The sequence below is a fragment of the Procambarus clarkii genome, chromosome 78 (assembly GCF_040958095.1).
Source record: "Procambarus clarkii isolate CNS0578487 chromosome 78, FALCON_Pclarkii_2.0, whole genome shotgun sequence".
NCBI lineage: Eukaryota > Metazoa > Arthropoda > Malacostraca > Decapoda > Cambaridae > Procambarus > Procambarus clarkii.
The window spans coordinates 18,855,084-18,882,231 of NC_091227.1; the positions used below are offsets into that span (position 1 = coordinate 18,855,084).

Consider the following 27,148-nt stretch of genomic DNA (forward strand, 5'->3'; position numbering starts at 1 on the left):
ACCTGGTTTTGATGAAATGCTGGGATATCGTGGTCATGTATCCACTCCTCACTCGGCCTCCGTCGCCATCAGGCTGCCTGTCACAGCCTCCCATCAGAACAGGGAATACAAATTACCACTTATGGTTATCAGGAGTCCTAAGTATATATTTTATCATCACTAGATGCGAACAAGTTTCCTACTATTGTGAAATTTTGCTGATAAAAAGTCACTATTTGCTGAATCAGAAACGTGTTGGGGTAACGTATATGAATTGACGTTCACCACTTCTTTATGAGAAGTGTGTGAACAAGGGAGAACAAGAACTTCTTTATGAGAAGTGTGTGAACAAGGGAGAACAAGAACTTCTTTATGAGAAGTGTGTGAACAAGGGAGAACAAGAACTTCTTTACTTGTGTGTGTGTGGAGCACCAGCAGAGTGTTGATCTTCGGTCACTACATATCATGGGTAAGATGTCTTCCTATTTCCATCTGAATCCTTCACGACAACTGTTTTGTTTTAATAAGAATTAACGCCGTTGACTAAAAAAGCAGACGGTATGTTCACTATATATTATATCAACATTAAATACCACCACATGCAATCACAGCTGGGATATGAGGACACGGAACTAACACAGTAGAAACAGTGGGATATGAGGACACGGAACTAACACAGTAGAAACAGTGGGATATGAGGCCACGGAACTAACACAATAGAAACAGTGGGATATGAGGACACGGAACTAACACAGTAGAAACAGTGGGATATGAGGCCACGGAACTAACACAATAGAAACAGTGGGATATGAGGCCACGGAACTGACACAGTAGAAACAGTGGGATATGAGGCCACGGAACTAACACAGTAGAAACAGTGGGATATGAGGACACGGAACTAACACAGTAGAAACAGTGGGATATGAGGACACGGAACTAACACAGTAGAAACAGTGGGATATGAGGACACGGAACTAACACAGTAGAAACAGTGGGATATGAGGACACGGAACTAACACAGTAGAAACAGTGGGATATGAGGACACGGAACTAACACAGTAGAAACAGTGGGATATGAGGACACGGAACTGACACAGTAGAAACAGTGGGATATGAGGACACGGAACTGACACAGTAGAAACAGTGGGATATGAGGCCACGGAACTAACACAATCGGAGACAGTGACCTCTGACCCTCAGTATCTGACACACTGTTACATATTTGTCTTGGTGTCCAGCACAATTGGTCAGCAAGAAGGGAGACGAGGAGGAGGAGGAGGAGTTCCTGCGGCAGAAGATGACGTGCTACTGGCAGGCGTACAACCCGACCCTAGAGTCCATGATGCTCTCCCAAGACGCTAAGTACCTCGCCCAGAACGAACAGAACGAGGTCCTCTCCTACCTTCCTGACTATCACGGCAAGAACGTCCTCGAACTGGGAGCAGGTATTGGGTAAGTCGGTCTAGCCTCGTTCTCGTACTGCGAGCAGGTATTGGGTAAGTCGGCCTAGCCTCGTTCTCGAACTGGGAGCAGGTATTGGGTAAGTCGGCCTAGCCTCGTCTTCGAACTGGGAGCAGGTATTGGGTAAGTCGGTCTAGCCTCGTCCTCGTACTGGGAGCAGGTATTGGGGAAGTCGGCCTAGCCTCGTCCTCGTACTGGGAGCAGGTATTGGGGAAGTCGGTCTAGCCAGAGTAGGATTCTATATATACTGAGTAGGCCCTCACTGACAGGTCTAGGGCACGTACTAACGGTCTCTAATCTTCCAATAAACAGTAACAACCGTTGCTACCATCAACAGGAGGTTCACGGCCAGCCTGGCAACGGTAGCAGGTCACGTGACCGCGGTGGACTTCATGGAACAATATATCGCTGAGAACCGAAAGCAGAACCAACACCTGGATAATGTTACCTTCAGGTGTGATGACGTCACTAAGTGAGTATATACACTCATTCATGCCTGAGTAAAGAATTGTGAGATTCACATTCTCAACTAAATGTACACACACACACCTCTGAAAATAATAGAAGTACGGACGTTTCGGTCCATCGTGGACCATTATCTCACGGATAATGGTCCAGGTAGGGACCGAAACGTGGCCACCTCCTTGGTCTTCAGATGAATAGGTTGGCTGTCTTATTTTCAGCCCCGGTATTGTGACTTTCTGTCTACATACGCGCTCTTTCTGACCTCCATACAATGAACGACTCCTCAAAATTCATCAAAAACTATTTAATCAAAAGTTAAGCAAACTGTATAGTTGCCACAACAACTGTATCTCCATAGAAATTACAATCCAGGGGTTACTACCACAGGAAGTGGTCGCCATAGTTAAAATATCTACAGTATGGGATCTACCTACACAAAGAGGGTTAAAATATTTTGACTTTCCTATCTATTCATTTGGATAGATGAGTTTATCGATGGTTCATCGACGGCATCGCATCTTGCAGGTCTATGTTCGATTCCCGATGTTCCAAGTGGTTGGGCACAGGTCCTTTATTCTGTGCTGGGACCACACAGCTCTCAGTCCGTCCTCACATCTCAGCTCTCAGTCTGTCCTCGTATCCCAGCTCTTACATCGCTTCCAAATGGCACATTAGCAATATTGTCTTAGCGGTTTTTCCCTGATGATTATCTTAATCTTGCAACTCATGTGTAAGGCGCTCATACTCCCTCCACAGGCTGGACTTCCCTGCCGGGTCGTTCGACTTAGTCTTCAGCAACTGGCTCTTCATGTACCTGAGTGACGTAGAGAGCTCTCGGGTGTTCAGGAAAATCCTCTCCTGGCTCACCCCTGGAGGACACTTCTTCCTCAGAGAGTCCTGCTACCACCAATCAGGTCAGAGGAGATGGATTAAGAGATAAATGCGCAGATAAACAGAGCAATATCTATATATAAATGATGATAACATGCGACTCCTTCAACAGGTAATATAAAGCGCAAGGAGAACCCCACACTCTACCGCACGCCGCTTCAGTACTTCAGTATGCTGCAGGATGTCTCCAGTGACAACATAGGCTACAAGATCATTAGAGGCAAGAATATCCTCGCGTATGTCCAAGTGAGTGACAGATTGGTAGCACGCTCGCTACCCCAACCAGCAATTTCTGTTTAGGTTCGAGACCTGCATACGCAGAGTCAACTTGTGTATCAATCCACAATTCAAGTCAGAGTGAGAGAGTACAAGCCTGGAAAAATAATTCAAATGAATATAGGTAATGACCGAGTTCTCGTTTACAATACAATGATCCACTAATATTTTGCCAACAGTATCACGGAAACCCCAATCAGCTGTGCTTCCTGGTCAGGCGGGTGGAGAACAAGGGCCTCGACCCCCAGACGCAGTACCTCGAATCTCACTTTGCTGTCGAAAGTATCAAATCCAGGGAGAGAATATATGGATACAACTGGTTCTCAACCGGAGGAGAATACACCACCAGGGTACGTATTATAGCTGTATGAACTACGATGTAATCTATTTCCAAGGTCCTCTCATTGAGTTTGATAAATTTCCAAGTAGAGGAATTAACACGTCTCAAATTATGTTTACTGGGACTTTTTGTGTTCAATTGAGCTTTTATTCTTACAATAAGCTTTGTGGTGAGCAGGACTTGTGCGCTGGTCTTGGACTGAGGCCAGGATGGAGGGTGCTGGACGTGGGGTGTGGGACGGGCGGGTCGGCCTTCTTCATGGCTAGACACTATGGCGTCCACGTCCACGGCGTCGACCTATCCTCCAACATGATTCATCTGGGCATTGAGAGACAAGGCAAACTCGAACCGGAGGTCAGGAAAAAGGTCAGCATCAGGCAGACTGAGGGATTAGCTCAGTAGAATTAATTTACTGTGGAAATATAATATAAATATAAACAGTGAACAGATATAATTTTATATATAAATATAAAATATATAAATATATTTTATATCTAATTTTTTTATACAGTTTTTCAATTCTTGTTATTTTCCCACACCAAGCCTAGCTAGGCTAGACCTTCCACATCTGAAACTTGCTTGAGAAATCTGACTTCTGGTTCAATTCATTACCATGAACATATAAAGTTGAAAAGTGTGACCTAATTCAAACATTTTTTTTATGTTCAAAATTTAGTAAAATTTACATTTTGTTTATGATTACTGTTTACAGATTCAGTTTGAGATCAGCGATATTCTCCAGGTAGAGTATGAAGCTGACTCCTATGACCTGGTATACAGCAGAGACAGTATACTCTACATCGCCGACAAGCTGGCACTCTTTAAAAAGCTTTACGTAAGTTGTTTATTTAAATAACTAGTTATAATATTCCAGAAGGCACGGGCGAGATTCGGAAAACAATTACGCGTTTCCTTACTAGATCTATACTACTTATCTCTTGTCATACAGTCCTTAGTCTTGTATTTACGATTGAGTTTACGATCTCCGGAGGGCTTCGAAGTCGTCATCAACTCACCCCCCCCCCCCAAATGGTTATGGACGACCTCGCAAGTTCCAGAGCTCATAAACTATTTAGTAAATACGTACTAAGTCACCATGATCGAGATAAGAGACGGAGATCTCGTAATTGATTTGTGAATGCAATATATTTTTATTTTAAAGACGCAAAAATATTTCCCACTAAAAAATAACCGAATAAGTTGAAGATATTCTTAATGGTGGTGACGGAAAAATATTCTGAAGTGTGTTGATATGGCAGCGATGGTTGAAGCCGGGAGGGACCCTCTTCATCACTGACTTCTACACGGCCAGCTCACACCCTCCCTACACCTTCCTCCACCATGTCAACAATGTCAAGTGTGAGTATACCCTATTGACACGAAGTGTATCTTTACCCCTCATGCCACTGAGCCCGAGTATATCCTCATGACACTAAATATAACCATACCTCTGACACTAAGGAGTATGCACGCCTATAATAAGTGTGAGTATACCCAAATAACACTAAGTGAATTGAATTTCATAACAAAGGTGAGGCTATTCCCACACTATGTGAGTTTACCTTCAAGAAATCGAGTGTAACTATAACCTCATGATATTAAGTGTAAGTATTCCCAGTAATGAAGACGTCATGTACAGATTACTCCCTCTTGACGGGCAAGTCATACGGCGAGACGCTCGGAGAGGCAGGCTTCGTGGACGTGAGGTTTCAGGACCTGGGGCACGAATTGATCAAGATTCTCGGGACAGAACTGGACGCCTTTACCGCCACGCGCGAGGCTTTCGTCAAGGACTTCTCCCAAGAGGTGTTCGATGATATCTCTGCAAGTTGGAGAGACAAGGTAAACATCTCTTCCACTATTTCCTTTCTTCTCTCATCTCTATCCTCAATTCTGCATTATTTACTTCCCCTGAGAGGAACACCGTAGTAATTTTCCATTGGCGGAGATAGATTGATTGTTTGGCTTATCGAGATCCAAGTCAACGACTAACTTAGCGAACGACTGACTTAGCCAACGACAGTCTTAGCCAACGACAGTCTTAGCCAACGACTGACTTAGCCAACGACTGACTTAGCCAACGACAGTCTTAGCCAACGACTGTGAGAAATCGGTTTTTAACGTCTGACTTGGTTTGGTATATTGCAGTGCGCCTGTACTGCCTCAAAGCAACAGAAGAGTCATCCTAACCTTATCGTCTTAAATTTAGTTAGACACAAGCTTTTAAGTCCATTAAACATTCGTTTCCTTCTTTCTTCAGATCCACTGGGCCCGCGAGGGTCAGCTATCGTGGGGCGCCTTCAAGGCCCGCAAGGTGGCCCCGGGCCACGACCAATCACCTACCAGCTAGTTTAGCAGCGAACACCCGACGCCTCCTCAACGTTGCTTTCATCATTGTTTGAGGCATGGATAAGCCTAATACGCCTCCTGTCCCCGACAACGGATTCATACACCAAGAATATACTTTTCGGTGTATGTATGTATGTATGTATGTATGTATGTATGTATGTATGTATGTATGTATGTATGTATGTATGTATGTATGCATGCATGTATATATGTATGCATGTGAGTTACGTAAATGAGTCAAGCCTCATATATTAATTTGTTACCTTTCACATGAAATAAAATCGAATTATTAATAAATTCTTTGTTGATTATCTCCCCCTCGTAAACATTTTCTATATATGACAAATGAAATGCTATACAAACTCCATCAAAACTGGTCAAAACACTTCCCATTTCAAATTTAGCTCCGTGATGTGAACACACACAATGCTGTTAGCTCCTGGGCGAAGCTATTAAGTGTTCCCTGAGCAAGCACCAGGATACAACACAAAACTCTAACATAATGTATTCCTACTACGGATAAATAAGGAATTTAATAACAAAGAGTGTGTGTTTGGGTCAGTCAATCTCCCCATCTCTGGCTCAGTCTATCAACCTCTTCGTCAAATATTTTCATCGCATTTCCTTGATCATATCAACAAAAGACTGCAGTTGCCTGCAGTGAATCTTGAACACAAATGTACACTTGTGTTCAAATGTACGTCGTGAACACTTAGTAGATAGGGGACACTAAGAATCAAAGACAGTCCAGCTAACCCGGCTCTACTAAATGGTTCTTGCGATGGACTGCCTCTACAATACTTCTAGAGGAACTACAATGCTCTAATTCAATAAGAAGCGTCATTTTATGTTATACTGTAGCTTATGTATAAAAACCTTTAACTTTTATGACTGCCACAGGAACATTTATACGCTTAGCCACCTGTAGAGGTGGTTCTCCACCTGTGGAGGTGGTTCTCCACCTGTGGAGGTGGTTCTCCACCTGCGGAGGTGGTTCTCCACCTGTGGAGGTGGTTCTCCACCTGCGGAGGTGGTTCTCCACCTGTGGAGGTGGTTCTCCACCTGTGGAGGTGGTTCTCCACCTGTGGAGGTGGTTCTCCACCTGCGGAGGTGGTTCTCCACCTGTGGAGGTGGTTCTCCACCTGCGGAGGTGGTTCTACACCTGTGGAGGTGGTTCTCCACCTGTGGAGGTGGTTCTCCACCTGTGGAGGTGGTTCTCCACCTGTGGAGGCGGTTCTCCACCTGTGGAGGTGGTTCTCCACCTGTGGAGGCGGTTCTCCACCTGTGGAGAGTCATTATTATGAGGCTACGCTACTTGCCATAAGGCTAGGCTGAGAAACCTGTCTGGCGAAGCCGGCTGCATGAACTCTGTCTAAACAACCTTGAGACTTGCTAAGCCGTTTTATAATTAAGACCCTCGCATTTTAACCAGAAATATCTTGTATAAAGATCAGAGGTACACAGTCCGTTCCGAAAGTTAATCTAAATTAAAATAATTTCCTTCTCACCTGAACCTGTCTTGTAAGGAGACTTTAGCACGCCCTGATGTAATACCTTGATGGATGTCACCATTAACGTGAGTCATTATACGATAGTGCTATCGTTATCGACACCAGACATCTTCCTGTCTGGTCAAGCACAGATGCCTAACATCATCATGCATAACTTCTGCAAGTCATGTGTACACTGACTCAAGCATGGAGTCTGCAACAAAAGTTTTAAACTAAAAAACTAACTAACCTGTACACAGGCACGACACAGCTGATCTGACAACAAAACAGTCAAGCGAGCATCCAAACGAAACAGTCAAGTGAGCATCCATCCGGGTATTACAATAATATAATAACACTTTTACTACAAAGGGTGAAACTCCTTTTCTGTGCGTAGTCTGGTTCAGGCAAGTACAAGCTTTTATCATTCGAATTGAAGTAAGTTTATTGAGGTATATATACACACAAAGGGATGAGGTAGCTCAAGCTATTTTCACCCCGTTCAGTACAACGTGCTTATATATATATATATACATATACATATACATACCACAAACAATAATCATATACCGATCATTCTCAGTGATACACACATACATTTCTTCCTTTACACATACAGTATGGTACCAGTGCTTTATCACTAAGTGTTCCCTCACCCAGTTATATATCTCTCACACTTGAAGATATCATCTCGACCCTTGATCTCTCATGCTATAGTTTCTCCCGTGTTTCTTCCACTCAACTATAGAGGTCCGCGTAATCACAGAACTAGGCTTTATCGACATGCTCATCCATCCAGTTGCTGGGCCGATATAAAGGTGCTTACCTTGGCTGATCACCATAGACAATGCCCGTGACGGCGGAAGCCATCTCTTATCCACAACTTAAAACCAGATTCAACAAAGAATTGGAGCGTCAGAATAATTGTAAGGCAACAGGTACAACAAGGCCAGTAGGCTGGGTATGCAGAGCTGGATCTCACATTTTCCGTAGTCACTGATACTTAAGTACTCCCCTCCACCATCGCCCACTGGATGGGGTAGTAAACTAGTTCACCACAAATGTGAATTACTTAGATTCAAGAACACTGAGATTTTTTACCAACTCGAGTGTTTCTTAAACTTCAAGTTTATCTTCTACATTTTGTTTAGCAGAAAACGTCAATTAAATACTACATATATACTATACACTGTCCACCAGCTGATTCTGCCAGCACATGTCATGCGTGACAGCGGTTGAAGGTCAAGTACCCAGAGTGGAACCACCTTCAGCAGACAGCTGGCGCTTACAGCATATAAAGGTGCTTACCTTGGCTGATCACCATAGACAATGCCCGTGACGGCGGAAGCCATCTCTTATCCACAACTTAAAACCAGATTCAACAAAGAATTGGAGCGTCAGAATAATTGTAAGGCAACAGGTACAACAAGGCCAGTAGGCTGGGTATGCAGAGCTGGATCTCACATTTTCCGTAGTCACTGATACTTAAGTACTCCCCTCCACCATCGCCCACTGGATGGGGTAGTAAACTAGTTCACCACAAATGTGAATTACTTAGATTCAAGAACACTGAGATTTTTTACCAACTCGAGTGTTTCTTAAACTTCAAGTTTATCTTCTACATTTTGTTTAGCAGAAAACGTCAATTAAATACTACATATATACTATACACTGTCCACCAGCTGATTCTGCCAGCACATGTCATGCGTGACAGCGGTTGAAGGTCAAGTACCCAGAGTGGAACCACCTTCAGCAGACAGCTGGCGCCAAGACATGGCACTTGAACAGGTGATGGTGTCACCGTCTGGCCCTAAGAGACTAAGATCCATATTTTTGTCTTTCGTTTTCTTAAAAATGCTTCCTCAGTCAACACTAGCTATTGGTAGTGGTGGAAGGAGCATTTGTTATCATGGTAGTACCAGAAACAATAGTGGTGGCAGGAGCATTTGTTATCATGATAGTACCATAAGCTATAGTGGTGGAAGGAGCATTTGTTATCATGGTAATACCATAAACAATAGTGGTGGAAGTAAGAATTGTTTGTGGTCATTGCAGTACCAGAAACAGGTTACGTGATGTGGACAGACTGAAGGTCAGCAGATCCTAATCATCAGCAGATATCGTTTCAAATGGAGCAGTGGAATTGCGTAGTTCGCAGATCTTCAACTACACATCCAAACTGTATTTTTTCACTAATCTGATCAATGCTCGATCGTGTCTGGGAATGATAACGATCACATAATTAGCTATGTTGACTTATTTGTGTCTATATTTGTTTATTTACAGAAAATACAATTGATTTTGTGTAACAATTTTGCTGTGCAAATGGTAGTCACTAGGATGCACAGCGTGTTAGGCTAGTCTTAAAGCTAAAAAAATAGTTGTAGAATTTGTGAATTTGTAGTGATTTATGAGTTAACAGAAGTGCAGTAAATTTAAAATATGTATAATATCATTACTTATGCATTAAGCAAGCTGTGAAAGCCACCTCCATTCATAATTAGTTTCGAAAAAAAATGTATTCCAGACTAGTTAAATTATAACGCAATGGGAGCAACGAGGGTCGTAGGCGGGGCATAAGAGCTGGACCTCACTCCTCGGTCGACACTGATAGTCAAGTACTGATAGGAAAGTATGAATCAGACCCTATGGTTATAAACGTAATGAAGTCGACCAACTGTGCGGTAGTAGCTACTGTACTTCGCTGCCAGGCGCACGAGGCTCCGGCAGCATTTGTCATACCGCAGCCTGTAAGTCAAGAGACAAAAGTTTGGTCTTGTGCTAAGATATACATCGTCTGGACAAGCAGCTGCTGCTGATATTATTTCGAAAACACCAAAAATTTCTGGTATGTTAGACTATTTAAGTAACGTTAATAACTGTTACTGCAAAGTCTTTCTTTCTATATTATATGGTTCATTAATACTGCGACAGATAAATTGATCATGTCTGAGTATGTCTGTTTCCAAAACATAAGAATTATTACTCCTTGCATTGCTGCTATTCTTAGTTTTGTCATTTGTACGTTATCAAAAAGGTGTGATACAAACTAGAGAATTTAGAATTTAAAAAACAGTTAGTTGTGTGGAGTTGACTTGACCACCAATTACATCATGGATAGTCTTCCTGTCCATGACGGGATGAACCCATTCCTAAGGAAGAAATGTAATCAATTACCTGTCTCTTTTTGTTTCTGCCTCGTACCAACGTTCAGATTCTCCCGTGGGAGTCTGGTACGCCCTCCAGAGTGCACCAAGGATCAACATATCGGTTATCACAGGTCAGCGTAGGGTCAGCAAGTGCTGGTCAACTCACTCCGTCATGGACCAGAAGAGTGTAGGCCCCACCCAAGAGTTCCTGGACAGCAACCAGTATTCCCGCCAGCAAATACTACGCTACGAGAGAATCTTCGGCTACACCTGGGTATCTACGGGCGGCGAATCTACCACCAAGGTGCGTGAGTATACCACCAAGGTGCGTGAGTATACCACCAAGGTGCGTGAGTATACCACCAAGGTGCGTGTGTAATATTATCATCACATTTATTCTCCCCTGATATGTAATACCCTAAGTATTACATATGGATATCAATCCATTAATGTAACATCACTTGTATGTATGTACCTTACCTGAATAAACATATTTATTTATTTATTTTATTTATTTTAAGTGTAGGTGTCTTTAACGATCAAAGTGCTTCCTTCTTGGCTTCCCTGGTACCTTAATAATAGAATCTAAATCAGTCTCTCATTGACATGCACAATAACAATATTTTAAATCATATTCACTTGATCCTCCTCCCCTTCTTCTCTCTGTCTTGATTAGGACTTTGTGATGAAGCTTGGGTTACGTCCGGGTCAGCGGGTGCTGGACGTGGGCTGCGGGTCGGGCGGGTCGGCCTTCTTCATGGCCAGACACTATGGCGTCCGCGTCCACGGCGTCGACCTCTCCTCCAACATGATCAACTTGGCACAGGAACGCTGGGCTCGGGAGGACGCCAAACTGCGCGAGATGGTAAGGGGCGTTGACCAAACCACACACTAGAAAGTGAAGGGACGACGACGTTTCGGTCCGTCCTGGACCATTCTCAAGTTGATTGCCAAGTCAATTACTTTCTAGTGTTAAAATAGTTTTCGGTCCGTCCTGCATCATTCTCAAGTCGATTGCAACTCAATTACTTTCTAGTGTGTTAATATAGTTTTCGGTCCGTCCTGGACCATTCTCAAGTCGATTGCCAACTCAATTACTTTCGAGTGTGTTAATATAGTTAAGTCAATATTCCACAGTTAATACTGAAGTGAAGCATAAATAGTAAGAACCTGGTGAGGCATTAATTCAGTCCATTAACCAAGTTAGTCAGACACTAACAACAGCATCAGTGATATTCTGCTTTTGTATCCAGGTGAATTAATCCCGAACGAGGCTACATATACAGGTGAAAACTAGTGTTTAAGCCAAAGTAACGTGACTATGAATCTTGTTGACACAGGTGAAGTTCGAGGTAGCAGACATCACTAAGGTGCAGTTCGACAACGCCAGTTACGACGTCATCTATTCTCGGGACACTATCCTCCACATTCCTGACAAGGAGAGACTCTTCAAAACCCTTCATGTAAGTCTTTGGGGCAGACTTACCCACTGGGAAGCAGGCTAATTGTTGGCAGGACTGCCTCCAAGGCTTGAGATAATGTTAACATCAGTAGTAAAATTATCAGTGAATTGTAAATATTCTAAATATGCTAAGAATTGCAAGACAACCTTAATAGTAAAGATTCCAGAGATAACTAACCGCTGTCCAACTGGAATTTGTATACTTTTCCCTCGGGATGCTACTAAGTACAGAAGAATTGGGGATCCATGCCCATGCCTTCTAAATTCTCAACCACACTACCGTGTAAATCATTATTTCATTATTTCATTAACCTGGGCACTAGGAGACTCGAACTAGAGTGGATAGAGCATTGGCCTCACGCTCGTGGGGTCGACGGTTCATACACTAGAAGCATACCCACCTGTCTCTCCCATCTCCTTCGCCTCTTTCCCATCTAGTCTGCAATCACGAACAGACATTTACATTTATAAATATACAAGAAATCTAGGGACTTGGCCAGCCACATGTCACTATTTTTTTTCGGGGGTGGGGGGTGTTGTCATTACTATGCCCCCTCTAATAGGACCGACCGAGAGTAGCATATGCCCGTAGCGCTCCAGACTATTTAACCTGTAAAATTGGGTGAAGCTAGCCCCAAGTACTTAATTACATGTGTGTGTATAAGTCGTCAAATTCCCTCCACAGACATACCTACACTATGGAACCCCCATTCAAGCCCTGTTACACTACAGTGAAAGTTAAAAAATAAAAAAAATTAATTAATTAATCAATCCTATAGGCATGGCTTAAACCCGGAGGAACCCTCTTCATTACCGACTACTGCCGGGGTGACCGCCAGCACTCACAGGAGTTTCTTGACTACGTCAAACAAAGAGATACATCAACTTGACTAACACTGATGATATCACATACAAAGAAGAATGAATATCATGTGTATATATATATATATATATATATATATATATATATATATATATATAAAGGTGGGCAAGCATAACAAATGGGGAAGCTAATACACATAATAAACATTAAGATATTCTGCAACACCACATCCACATTGCTGTACAATAACGGAAGTTCCTATTGTGTAGGTTATGACCTCCGGACAGTGCGAGAGTACGGCCAGGTGCTGCGAGAGGCTGGCTTCATCCATGTACAGGCTGAAGACCTCACCCAGACCTTCATCTCCATCCTTACTACTGAGCTCAAGTATTTTGAGCCTACTAGGGAGGCCTTTATCCAGGTTAGTTGAACAGCTTAACTTACATCTAAATCATACCATAACTACATATACCAATATATTGCCCCAAACACCACCAAGGAACACTGACCAGCATACCCAAAAGCATTATATGTCACACTTTCCAAACACATACTGAATAGATTTACTAAATATTATGTGGAAACAGTATACCAACCGAATATTCTAAAAAAAATAGTAATAAACCAAAAGCTGTTATAGTTTTCCTTCTGTTAAATATGTCCCACTCTGCTGTGTAATAACACCGATGTATCTTGTAGGACTTTAACGAAGACGACTACAACGACATTGTCAGTGGCTGGAAGAGAAAGCTGGTTCGTTGCAATGCCGGAGACCAAGCCTGGGGCATGTTCCTGGCCAAGAAGTAAACTCTGGGCACCTCTCATTACAACGACTACGACCACATGATCTACGCTTGCGATCCCACAATGATATGCTTACAACTCATTCCTACTGCTCCTACGATCAATACTTGAACTCTTAAACTTAGCAACTCTGCTCTCATGTCCTTGTGAATCTCTGAGATACCACTGCCAGGACACTTCATACCCTACAAGCATGTTTCGGTAGTGGGAGCAAGATGTCATTGGTGAAGTTATGATTCAACTTATTCCGCATGTGACTTAGGCCAAGACGTTGGATAATTAACCTGTCTTCTAAGAGTTGTCACAGCATTATAAAAATGATGTGCTAAATAGCCTGAACCTAACCTACCGAGAACAGACGGAAAAAAAAATTGACAGTGTCAATTTTCCGAGCCACTCTAATTTTTGGTACATATTTTAGCCATTGGGAATTTAAGACATCAAACTGCGATGTACCATACTATTCGAGAGGACAGGTTGACGACCAACGATGATATATTAACATGGAACTGGGTGCACAGAGTGGGTGGATATTAAAAGTACTTATGTCATTGTTACAAGTAAGAAGATAACACCATGCTCCCCCAGTGCGGAAAGATGGGGTGGAGCAAAAGGTGCAATTGTAACGACCGAAGTTGGAGTCACAACAGGCGACAAGGTAGTTACCTGTGGGGACTTCGGGGTGGGGAAGTGGGTTGACCCCAAGGAAATGGCTGGGAAATGGGGAGAATCAGCAGGGTTAAAAAAAAGATCAAGTTGGGTCTGGACCCACCAAAGTGGGAGCAACAGAGCCTGATGTTCCATCCAAGTCCTACTCAAGAGGTCCGATTGCCTGCCCCTACGAGCCTGAGGAAAAAGTTTGTTTACCATATGCATTCTGTTGATTAAGATTAGGACACTGGAGTAAAGGATACCACCTACCAGGGCAGCGAGGGAGGGCGCGCTCTGGCTGGTCCAAGAAAGGGTACATCATCCCAAGCAGTGCTCCCCTTCTCCACCAGGAGAGTCCTACTGTATTGAACATTCTCCAACACTGGTCCACAGACCTTTCTTCCTCTTGTCCCAGCCTGGACACTCAAACCTACTCGAGAACGGCCCCTTCGGTGGGTTGTGTGATGATTTGAATGTGCACCCTACGTGGTTTCTTTACACAAAGCTGGGAAGACTCGTGAACCTTATGTAGTGAAATTCCTGTATCAGGTGCTTGTTGAGATGGGACATGGGAAATAATTTTAAGATTATACAGAAAGATAACTGGAGAGACAAATCAGGATACTTTGCCTAAAGTACAAAATACCTGTGGTTACAGAGAAATTAGGAACCTTTACTAGTTTATTTTTTCAAGAATGTTCTCATAGAAAAATTAATAAACATTTCCAAACAAGGATACAAACACATCCAATGATTTACTGATATACAGTTTCTCATATATTTCTTATGCCTTTTTTATATACAGTACATTTACATCATTTGTTAAATTTTATGCTACAAGAATATGCTTTACACTTCATATATATATTTGTTCATCATAGAATGTTAATTTTGTTATTTACATTTGAGCATAAATTGGAATTTTTTAAAAGAATGGTCCACTTTATATATAAATAATGCATACAGTACCTTCAAACCTGCAGCTTCAATATTCCATTTCAATTTCATCTTTGAAACCTTGAGATTCCCATCACATACAAAAGGAAATGTGTCAAATCCTACACGCTTCTTCTACTAGAAGAAATGTTAGCTTTAGAAAGCTTACATCTTTGAATCTTAACAATTATTTTAAATTGCCGCATCCTAGAATACATTGACAAATTTTTTACATCGGCTTTTTCAGTGCAGCTTTGCTAACTTCTCAATACAGTACTGTTTATAAATAAAATAACTTGCTAATAAAATATACCTTACATGGGGAAATAGCGATGTTGACATGTTTAAATGATACTATGATGGTTCATTACAGCACATAACTTCCTCTCAATATATATTCTAATATTAGGCAATTGGCAGATAATGGAAGCATCTATTGTTACAAAAATAAAATGCAAACAGGTTGAAGGTAAGAAATGATCCCTTCTAGGTGACAGTGGTCTCTTAGGCCACATTACTAAGGTTGTCACAGTGTCGTTCTGGAGTTCTATCTACAAATAGATTACAGTATAGTAATTATAAACTATTTAAACACCAACTCAAGTTAATACAAATTATGAATTGTTTCATGAACCCTACCCATCTCCAAATTGTACATAAAAAAATCCCTAGTGCTTTAAACTGCACAAAAGGAACTTTGTAATCTATGTTACATTGTTAAATACTGTATATTACAGTATATACAAACTTAAAGCATTTGCCTTAACAATATGGAACATTTTGTCAAGTTTAACAAGTAAAATTATCATCCACATTTCCGTGGAAAGATACATTCCTTTATTCCTAACTCAAGGTAACTCAAGTTAATACAAAGTAGCTCGGTTGATAGAGCTTCAGCCTCATGTGTGAGGTCCTCGGTTTGAGTTTCCTTGAGCCCAGGTGAATGGAATTTAACGATTAATTTCATATTTACAAAACAGTGTAAAATAACATCTTTGTTTAAACTACCATTATGCTGAACACAAAACCACAATCCAGTAAACAAAGTTGACAGAAGATAAGTCTACTAGAGCAAAACTTTTCTGATGACTGGATTACCTGAATACAATACTGTGGCATTACTGCAACTATTAAACCTGTGCTATAATGTCAATTAGCTTCTATGGTTACATCACTAGCCACTAAAAGCATACAGTGAATTCATGCTTGAATAGAATGAGTGTTTCAAGGTCTTTCTGATGCACCATATTTTTCATCACTTAATTCTCTCTATTTTTCCATTTTTTTTTTAAAAACTTCCCAATCAACTGTTGTTATTGTTATAAATAGCCTCCTGGTGCTTCGGAGCTCATTAACTGTTTAATAATTGTAAACAAAGCCCCCAAAGATTGAGAAAAGGTGTACAGGTATGTAAGTGCTTGCGTAACTGCTTTGTGAATCTGGTCCCTGGTCTCCAACAGTACTAGCTGCAGGAAGCTTTTGGGTGCTTTCTTGCAAGGTTCACTTTTCCTTAGCAACTCTCTTCTTGCTCAATTCTCAAAATGTTCTACTGTACTTCCTTATGCAAGGTTCTACTTCCATATAGTTTTCCTTATGGAAGGAAGACAATACCTTGGGGAGACAACTCAAGAAATAACTGATGGGGCCTTGTTAAAAAAATAGGGCATCAATTAATATGCAACACTATTGTGGCCACACGGTTGCCCCCCAATTTGCATCCTTGTTATTGTTACACCTAGACTTTAAGTGTTGGTTTAATGCTCCTTTGACTTTTGTTGTGGAGTTTGGTGTTATCACCAATCAGTATACAGTAGTTGGTAGTTAACATACAGAAAATTGGCTATCTTACTATTCAAAATTAATTCAATTAAGTAGTTATCAAAAGACTATCTTACTATTCCAAATTAATTCAATTAAGTAGTTATCAAAAGAAGTCACCAAGTCAGAAATACTATGTAGCACCATCAAAGGTGCTAAATATCACTAAGGATGCCAATACGAGAACAAAAGTGTACAAAGCAAATGATATTGTAGGGATCCGATTCACCAAGGTTTCTATCGAGAGACAAGTGACGGCGAGGAACAGTCGGGAAGCAAGACACACGCATGTCCTGGAAGTCAGGGCACCCAACAGCGATATGCATGACCGTTAGAGGGACGATGCAGTTCGGACATGAAGGAAGCGATGGCCCTATTTAGAAATATCAGAATTGCTCATAGAATGCTATACAGTATTTATGTTTTTATATAACTCATTTACATAATTCAACAAAATACATTTAACAATTATGTTTTCACCTGGCATTTGCTAGCAAATAACCAGGGTTTGTCAAAATATTTGGCTTTCATAAAACAACCATATTTTGGCAGCAAGTGGAACTTTGCTAATGACCTTTGATAAAGTTACTCAATATGTTGATGCCCAAAGTCTGCAAATGGCTAAGGATATTTTTACAATTATTATCTAGTTATAATCGTTACTGCTGTTTCCTTAATAAAATTAAGGCTTAAGATCAGACCATAATTATGGTTGATTATATAGTTTGAGGCAATTTTTAAAATTTACAATTTTAACCTTAGGGTTAAAAGATTCACCCACAACTTATTTAGATGCATAATTATTTTGTTTGGGGGGGGGGGGGGGATGGGCCAAGAAACAAAAATTGTGGCGGCAACGTAGCCATAAAATCATTAAATCAAACCAAACGTCTAATTTAAAATTTAACCTAAACCTAACCAAAAGGAGTTTACAAGCCCAAAACAAAACAAAATGCTTTCGAATACATTCTTGGTATGATATATAAATTTACATTTTTATGTTTCTATTTCAGTAGTCATCTATGCCCCGAATTACTGTTGTTTTCAAACAGTTCCACACAGTACAGGATAATAATGCATCATGCCTTGCATTTTCAAAGGACTGAAAAATACAACTTTAAAAAATTACAAATTTCCAGGTTCTGGAAAAATCTCTTCAAATGATGGTTTAATAATCGACTAATTTCTGCAGATTTAACTTCTTAAATATGTCAAACTTTCCATAATTCAGATAACAGAACACCACCATGATAGAGAGATTTACGACATTTTACAAGGTACACTCTTTCCTTATGCAAAGCACAAAACTGAAACTTGCCTATTATTTGTGGATGCAACAAGTGCACATTTTTCCAAGAAAGTGTTAAAGAAATGACATACTTTGGCTTATCCCAAGTTCAAACATGAAGTGAAGTGCAACTTCACTTGAATGAACTGTAATGGAATGAATCTCTGGTTTGTCTGAACAAATTTCGTCCTGTTCTAGACCCATTTAACAACAATTATCAAAAAGAAGGCACCAAGCCCGAAGGCTATGGAATTTAACAACAAATGTATCCATTTCAGGGATGGGGTTTGTTTATCCGAATGTGGGATGCTTCACAAGTTTAGCTCCCTTGACTTACAACTGATTGATCCTGGATTTCCCTACTAGGCAGGAAAATGTGTTTGATACATTTTTTTTTGTGCACAATGCCTCTGTTCACCTTACAGTAATGGGTACAATGCATGGAAATCTGCCAACTGTTCACTGTCACAACCTTGAGGAATAATTAATTAGCGAGGCAGACCTTGATAATAAACAGGTTTCCTGTCTCCAACAATAAGAAACTAACTTTTTTTTTTTGCCGTTGATGCTTTAATTTATATGACAATTCCTTATCAAAGTGCATCTAAGTAAGAATTTAATACAGCATCATAATATTTTAAATTTTTTAAATAAAATAAAATGTCTTGTGTATTGCATCTATTGCACAAATACAAAAATGCAAAATACCATTTTTGAATCAAAGGAAGTGCCCTCTTCAAAATTGTTGATTGACAGTTGAGAGGCAAGCCGAAAGAGCAGAGCTCAACCCCCGCAAGCATAACTAGGTGAATATAATTAGGTGAATACACTGAGGCAACTCTTATGTTAAGCTGCTCATAGTACCTACTTTTGATTAACATGTTAAAATAAAACAAATCTGTTCAGTGCAGTCTAAAAAAAAAAGTAATCAGGAGATTACGAATATTACAATTTACTAAACATGGTAATACTCGGTGCACCTAGTCCAGAGCGATTACCATAAACTAACATGCAACATCTACGCATACATCTTCTAGTAACAATGACGAAAAGAAAAAAACGACTAGAAAACATTTGGCCAAACCGTTTATATTAACATACCTGTATAACATTGCAGCTTAGCTGCTACTAAGACTCAACAGTAACAAATTTGAAAATACAGTACAAATATTTTCCTTATTACATTCACTTGCTTACAAACCATTCACAATGTTCTAAACAACTGTGCATTATGTCAACAAATAACTTCTTGATGTCATGTATTTTAGTCAATACCCACATTATATTTGTTCAGTTCAAGTAAAATAAAGAGTATGTACCATGCCCAACATTTTGTGTCAAATACCACACAAGCAACAATCGCACAACTCCTAAAATTAAATATACATGAAAAAATAAATCATATTTGACAAAAATATACAAGATGCTCTAAATTAATGAAAAGAGAAACATACAAATTGGGAAGCACCACAACAGACCTGTTGGCACATACAATAACAAACAGATGAAAGTACAAACCACAACTGAAAACATACTGTTAAGCAAAGAATGAAATCTGAGAATACAAAGTATACCCAATTTTATGGTTGATCAGGGTACTGTGAAAGAGCACCAGTTGCTATTTTCACGAGGCGGAAATAACAGTCGAGCCGAGCCGACCCTGATCTAACCTAACCTAGCCAAACTGAACACAATCTCAAGTGTTTGTGATCAACAAAACACTTACAATACATGTTTACATCTATCATACTGAATACTAGAGAACATTTTTGTTATTTACCCCCGTGACAAAAGTAGTGACAATTTTATTTAAATTTTGAATTGCGAAGAGATTCCATTATTGTTACATCTCTGTAGACGCTGTATGTGCATCATTTGTCACATTACATTTACATCGTGGTTATTACCTTCAGTCAACTTTTGCCAGTACGATAGCAACACGACTTGGAATGTACACCTGCAATAAAAAAAAGTGTTTCTTGATATTGGGTAAAGCGCCACATTTTGTACTTAAAGAAAGACTGATAAGTACATTTCCTATACCGAGTGCAATATTTTGTTGTGAAAATTGTTAGAATAGTATACAATTCTACAACTTAATTCAGTTCTGAAACATTATATAATAAATAATAACCTGACCTGTATAATAAATGAAAAGGTGTAAACAGAATACAATATTCCTAACTAAGCAAAACAGCTAAGGTGTTAAGATGATCAAGAACAAAAGAGATAAAAGGCAGTTACAATGCCTAACAGCAATACTGTATGTGGCTGCAACCTGCAGTAAGTTTACTGTATCTACTAGTAGTAGTTTGTTCATCCATCAAAGTCAATCTATAAGGTAAGCTGCTGACCACCAGCCAATTCCAGGAAAACCAAATCTTTGATAGATTCCAGTCAACTACCTACATTTGTGTAGCTTCCGGGGATCAACAGCCCCAAGGCCAGGTCTCCAACCCGGCCTCCCAATTTAAAGATCAACCACCAAACTAAAGCTGCACACCCAAACAATTCCACTGCTTTCAGAGATTTACTAGGACAGAATCATAAACAGTCAGGTACATCAATATTCTGGTACTGGATCCACAAAGAGCCCTTAAAAATATCCCTGCAGGGTTATACTAGTTCTAAGGTAATACTGAAGAACACTCAATCTTCTGGTGGTAATTTTGGGCTGCAGTAAGCCATAAAATCTTGAAACCCTTCCAAGCTCCCCTTGGCATAGCAAGTAGTTGCGAATTGAGTGTTCATGCTGAATACCAGACGACTCTCCTGGTCTCCTCCACTATCACAACAATGGAGGTAATTCATACAAACCTTCCAACTTAGTCAAAAGGCCATGAGTGAAATAGGAGAGAGATCCGAAATATTTTTTCTCCTATGCAAAATCAGGATTAAAAACATCTAGTATCGGGCCCCTGCGAAAGGGAGAGGGAACTTTCACAGATGACAACTAAGAAATGAGCGAAATTCTGAGGAATCAATGACACATTTCAGCAAGTGTGTCATTGATTCTCTCTAGCTCTCTAGAGTAGAATAAGCCCTCTCTTCAGGATAAGCCCCAAAACCATCACACAGTAACTACAAGGTATGGGTGACCAAGATCAACTGGTCTGTCACCCAGGAATAGTTACTGTGCACCAAAACTTTATTAAGTATATACAGGATTCAACAAAAGCAGCAAACACGCGCGATACTCACCATAAGGCAGCGTGGTCGATTATTGAATTGTTCTTCTTTAGTGAAGAAATCAGTGCTATGATCTATAAGCTTGTGTCCACCAAATGCTTCATCGTCAGAATCTAAAACAATCTTGTATTTTCCACTAGCACCCACACCAATCTGTCAAAATGGCAAACATGCTGAATAGTTAGCAACAGTAAAAGACAAATTTAACTGCTGTAGAACGCTTTCATGTTTATTTCCAATGTTTCTAGTAATTTAACTATATTCCCACCTAAATTAAACACAGATATTGGTAATTATTTTCATGAAAAAAAAAAAAAAAAAAAAATGCAGTAAAATGAAACTGTCATTTTTGGCTAATAATCCACATAAATGAAAAGTCTTAACAACAAAGACTTGTCATTTATCCATTTACTGTTTTAATGTTACACAATCTATACAATCATAATCTTCCTTAATTCCTCTGCCAGTTGTATGAAAATCTGAGACTGACCCCTCGGATGATAGACTGGTAGAGTGTATAGATGAATTGAAGGTAGGAAGAGGAATGCCAGAAAATTGGCAGACATGGTGAATATGTGAGAAGACAAAGATTGAGTAAAACAATACAAGGGACATGGTAAAGAAAAAGGCTGGGCAGAGAGAATTTATGTTTAAAGAGCTATATCCTCCTTTTACTATATTGCTCCAATCTCTGTTCTCTTAATGATTTGGGAGATGTCAGTTCAAAGTTGTTAAAGGGGAGTTGACGGTGATGATTATGGTGAAACGAAGCAATTCCAACTAAACGCGACTATTACAATGTAAAGAATTGTGCCTTTAGTATAAGATATGTACTGTATTATGAAAATCTAGTATGATTTTTCAAGATCTAATCATGTAAAAAAGATATTTCTTTAAAAAGAAATATTTTAAGTTTTTGTTTATGGGAAACTAATTATTTATCTTTTGACTAAAATGGTACAAGGGTTTACTCTATAAAGCTTTTTATATTAAAGAATACTGTAGCAAAGACACACGAATGAAAGCCAAGTGACAACGGAAACAAATTTAAATGCAATGTGCCGAACACCTTACCTTGTAATCACTATAGCTCTGACTGGGGTGGAAGTTGAAGACGAAGACGCAGGCTCCACGCTCAAATACTATCACTTTATCCCCTTGATGCTTGGTGCTCGTGTATCCCTGGCGCGAGCAAAATGAAAAAGAACTGCCTTATAGTATTTGTCAAGCTGAAGCATTTTCAGGAGTGCTTTAATTTTTATTTTAACTATTGATATTTATAATGCCATGTGTTATTTATTTCCCTCTCAACCTTTTAAAAAGAAAACATTACCAATACTGTATTAATAATCATCAAAGACAGCAACACATGCACTTTCAATGTTTAATTGATTAATTTGTATAAAGAAAACTATCACCCATGGAAAAATTGATCGAATTAACAATATTATCAATCTTTATAATTGATCAATCATCTTGTTCTTGAGAGCTCCACTTTCACATTCATGATCATATGCAATACACCACAGTGGGAGGGGGCTTAGTTTGTCTCCTATTTCGTTTTTTTATTTTAATGTTTATAACACATTTGATACAGTATCAGTATTATTCATTGTATGATAATGACAATTCCTTTATCCTTAAATCTTTACCTTCCAACTATGACTTACAGCAGTTTTAACACAAAGTTAGTAAATGGCTATCGATTAATTAATAACATCTCATGAACAAATCCACAAGGGCCGTGACGGTTTGAACCTTGTGGCCCTTGTGGATTTGTTCATTTGATGCATCACACTATTGTGATTTCTGTGTGTAAATAATATCTCATATTTACTAATTTCTTGTCTGGTTTTTTTAGTTTTGAAGTTACTACTTTCAAGTGTCTCCTCTGTTAGCTAGTTTTGTAAATCTGGATATATATCCTACATCTTCCACCTGCCCTCTTACTTTGGATTCTGTAGCACAGCACAGTTTTGAATTGGCAACTGATAAAACCAAATAATTTACCTTGTGCCACTAGGACAATATTCCAACATTTAATCCAAATCAACTAGTATTATTCCAGGTTAATCTGCAAATACACGTGCCCCAAACAATATGCCACCCAGCCCACACAATCCATACAAGAAAGCTAAAGCATAATTGTGATCCAGGAATGCTTACTGGTTCAGCATGAAGCCAGCCATACTTGTCCTCAAGCTTGTTCATCGCAGCATCAAAATTATTCAGGAACTGGTACTTGAGCAGATCGTTATCGACCACATTCCATTGTCTCCGTGCATAGTGATAACTCTCATTATTACCAATTCGAGGAAAGTCCAGCCACTCTGGGTGGCCAAACTCATTGCCTGTGGATGGATAATATTTTTAATATACTGTATATATAAGATTATATACAGTAGTCAAGTCACACATTGTAAAATATATTAACTGCTTCAGAACATTATCTGTATAAAGACAAGGAATACAATAACACATTAGTGTCCGAGATCCTTGGTTTCTTAATATTGTAGAGTATATATATGCCTTACATACACTAGAAATGTTTAACGTCAGAATACCGCTTCATTTTCAATTTAACTTCATACTTTTGATAATTTATTTGAGGATTTCTGGCTTCAAACATATACTGTATAGAGAGTGATAAAGTAATGTAATCACAAGTAAGCACAATACCATACAGTATTCACATACTAGTATTGTGATAGAAATGTGTTCCTAATATAATGCATACTTTATCACTGTCAATCTACAATTAACTACTGAGAAGACATGTGACATTAAACATAACTTGCTGGGATATATTATACACTTTGTTTTATTATTGTTAAACAGAGAAGAAAATGATTATTTGTAAGGTCATGACTTGCAACTCCTAAAGTCACAAACAACTCAATAAATAAAATTTATGGCTCCATGTATACAAAATTAGATTATATAGTACACAAAGTATTTTATGTAGATGGTACCATCAACTACTATTTATCTACAAGTAACTGACAAAATAGTGCCCGAGTACTGTACATAACCCTGAAAAGTAATAAGTCCACTTGTATTGCATGCTAATTTGTTCCTGGCTCAAAGGAAGTATCGTGCAACCCACTCCTCTGCTGCTATGTTGTCAGGTAGTTACCCAGAAATGGAATCAAACACTGCCAGGAAACACCAAAGTGTGATTTGACAATAACTGCAAGCCACTTGTACATGATAACCACATCACATAGCAAACAAAAACATAAGCAGATTTTTTTAATTGGTCTTGGTTAACTACATTACATCTTACGCAAGTAATATAACCATATTTATATATATATAAACTATATGATAATTAATATCAACATATGATAGCTGCATTACCTTGGGGATCAATGTATGATGATAACCCACGCTTAAAGAGTTAACCCGCCAAACACACACCGAAACTACGACATTGTTCGTACAACGTTCGAACAAGTATTAACACCTAACCAGTTATAACAACCAATATAGCAAGTTGTAACAACATTCTAATACGTCATAAACACATTAAGTCAAGATGTAACAACTTATTACAAGTTGTAACAAGCGGAAAATAGAGAGAATTTCTGTTTGTGTTTCCAGGGAAGTAACTTCCCTCAAAAACATAACTCCCAATATTAACAAATACCCAGCTAAGGAACAAAACTCCACTGATAAAATGAGAAGACAGTAAGTTGACATAATTACCCATAAAGTTGAGATAGCCTTCACCACCAAGACCGTGTGTGATGAGCCGGATCATCTTGTGAAGGGCAATACCTCGGTCAATGATCAGGTTAGGAGGAGACAACTTAGACATGCTTGTATACATCTCCTTGTCCATAAGCCAGAAAGCGATCGTTTTGTCCCCCACAAGAGCCTGTAATACATGTTACTGTAATGTAAACAAATATGACAAGACATGGTTAATGCTTTGACTGGAGCACTTTCACTGCCATAGATACACAAACACAAATATACAAAATATATTATACTGGCAACTTAAGAAAACTAATTCTTAAGGAAAACTACCAATATAATGTGTCAATACGTATAATGTCCAAGTATTGTGGAGTTACCGAGCCAATAAAAAAATTTCTAACAATCGCTAAAGTAAAAATATTTGCATTTTATATCCAACTCAAATTTGCATATCCTTCTAAACTTCTTCCCTACTTCAGTGTACAAAATACTGACTAAAAATGATGTATTAATATTACTTACTATATTGCTAGATGACAATTTATGGAAAAACGTAATTGAACAATTTAAATAAATTTGTATACGAAAATACTGCTAAATATTTAGTACAATTAAATCAAGTACTGCACAGGGTTTCTAAACAGACCACCTGATATTTATGCTCACCTCTCCACCATATAACAGCCAACTGCTTGAGCCATTTAAATCAACGGTGGTTAACCGATATCGCTGCCAATGATCCGTTACTTACAACAATGACACGTCTCAATAATTTGTACTTTAATGCGTGTTAAAATGGATAGCCACAACCTACTTGATCGTGAGATTCAGCGTAAGCAATGGTTTTCTCCATGTAACGTCGATTCTCCAGGGTATGGCAGAGGTTTCCCATGTCCCAGTCATCATCAGCCTTTTCTTTGAGCAGTTTGATCCAGTGATCAGGGATTGCCATTCCCAAGCGATAATCAAAGCCAGTGCCACCTTCTTCAACTGGCCGACACAAGGCTGGCATTCCAGACACGTCCTGTAAAAATAGAGAGAAATAATTTCTCACCTTTAACAAAACCAACATTTGTTAAAAAAAAAAAATGCTAAATATAGTGTAAATGAATTTGGTGATACTGTACTGCAAAGAAAACTGTGCTAAGGATACTTATGACAAACCTACCTCAGCAACAGTGATGACCTCAGGGTGCAGCTTGTGCAGCATGTAGTTAGCTAGCATAAGGTAAACAAGAGCTTCCGTGTCAACATTTAACCCAAAATACTCGTTATAATGTCCACTGAAACCTTCTCCAATACCATGAGAATGGTACAACATGGATGTCACGCCATCAAATCTGTGGTCAAAATATAAAAGTATATTTAGTATAGATGAGAAATGCTTATATGATATTTCTATACATAACTGTATCTATATATCATCACTCATATCAAGTTGCATGGTTAATACTACTATAATGCTGAACTGCATAATAGCTAAAATAATGTTCATTTACATGATTATTACCAGTATAGGTACACCCTCTAAAACAAGATTATATTGTTTTGAACCCAATACAGATCCAGTAATTTGGCTTATTTTTGCCTATTTATTGCCAGACACTATATTTTTCAATGTTAAATGAAATGAGTATGAACCATAGTAGTTTTAAAATATGCTAAATACCTTTTCCCAAGATTTTAACCGTTTCTTCAAATTTTACGTCATCTAAGAAAATGGCTAAGAACGTGATTGGAGTCTCAAAAAATTGTGCACGTCACAGAGTTGTCATATTAAACAGGTGCACACTCCAGTGATTAATGACTGCAGGGATGTTCAAAAAGTTCCCTGTGGCACAAACACCTTGAAATGTGGTCGTGCCAGACTGTGTATGCATCCTATCTGATGACATAAGAGGTACTTATTACCTCGAAGAGTGTGTGTGATCTCACAAAAAATAAAAAAAAATTGGTTAAACTTATAAGGTGAGTTCCCTGTGAGATACCAAATTATATTTTATACAAAAGATCGCCAAAGTATTGTATACAAACTGCAAACTATTCCAGGTTCCAAGCACTCTTAAATATTCTTC

General features: G+C 39.2%; 2 protein-coding genes across 4 annotated transcripts in view; one reads left to right on the forward strand and one right to left on the reverse strand.

The window, feature by feature from the left end:
- On the forward strand, positions 1-15,693 carry LOC123746079 (uncharacterized). The gene is made up of 19 exons (XM_069314380.1): positions 1-448; positions 1,218-1,431; positions 1,778-1,912; positions 2,662-2,819; positions 2,909-3,042; positions 3,252-3,422; positions 3,590-3,778; positions 4,125-4,247; positions 4,672-4,771; positions 5,052-5,254; positions 5,561-5,726; positions 6,662-6,951; positions 8,578-8,671; positions 10,466-10,704; positions 11,077-11,265; positions 11,741-11,863; positions 12,642-12,736; positions 12,953-13,106; positions 13,385-15,693. Exons 1-19 carry the CDS (start codon positions 445-447, stop codon positions 13,490-13,492), a joined length of 2,889 nt encoding a protein of 962 aa, XP_069170481.1. The 5' UTR covers positions 1-444; the 3' UTR covers positions 13,493-15,693.
- Positions 14,892-27,148, reverse strand: part of AGBE (1,4-alpha-glucan-branching enzyme) — a 25,477-nt gene continuing 13,220 nt past the window's right edge. For 2 of the 3 annotated variants that reach the window (XM_045727321.2, XM_045727323.2), the window contains 7 exons: positions 26,242-26,413; positions 25,888-26,097; positions 25,080-25,251; positions 23,538-23,722; positions 22,446-22,553; positions 21,384-21,524; positions 14,892-20,139 (listed from right to left, as the gene is read on the reverse strand). In XM_045727321.2, the coding sequence (XP_045583277.1) occupies positions 20,092-20,139; positions 21,384-21,524; positions 22,446-22,553; positions 23,538-23,722; positions 25,080-25,251; positions 25,888-26,097; positions 26,242-26,413 (1,036 nt within the window). In that variant the 3' untranslated portion in view covers positions 14,892-20,091. The remainder of the gene's footprint in view (positions 20,140-21,383; positions 21,525-22,445; positions 22,554-23,537; positions 23,723-25,079; positions 25,252-25,887; positions 26,098-26,241; positions 26,414-27,148) is intronic. The other variant, XM_045727322.2, reaches the window with a different exon arrangement.

Coding starts and splice junctions, on each gene's coding strand:
- LOC123746079 (XM_069314380.1), top strand. Junction 4,772..5,051: donor CCATGTCAACAATGTCAAGT/GTGAGTATACCC, acceptor CGTCATGTACAG/ATTACTCCCTCTTGACGGGC. Junction 8,672..10,465: donor GAATAATTGTAAGGCAACAG/GTACAACAAGGC, acceptor ACCAACGTTCAG/ATTCTCCCGTGGGAGTCTGG.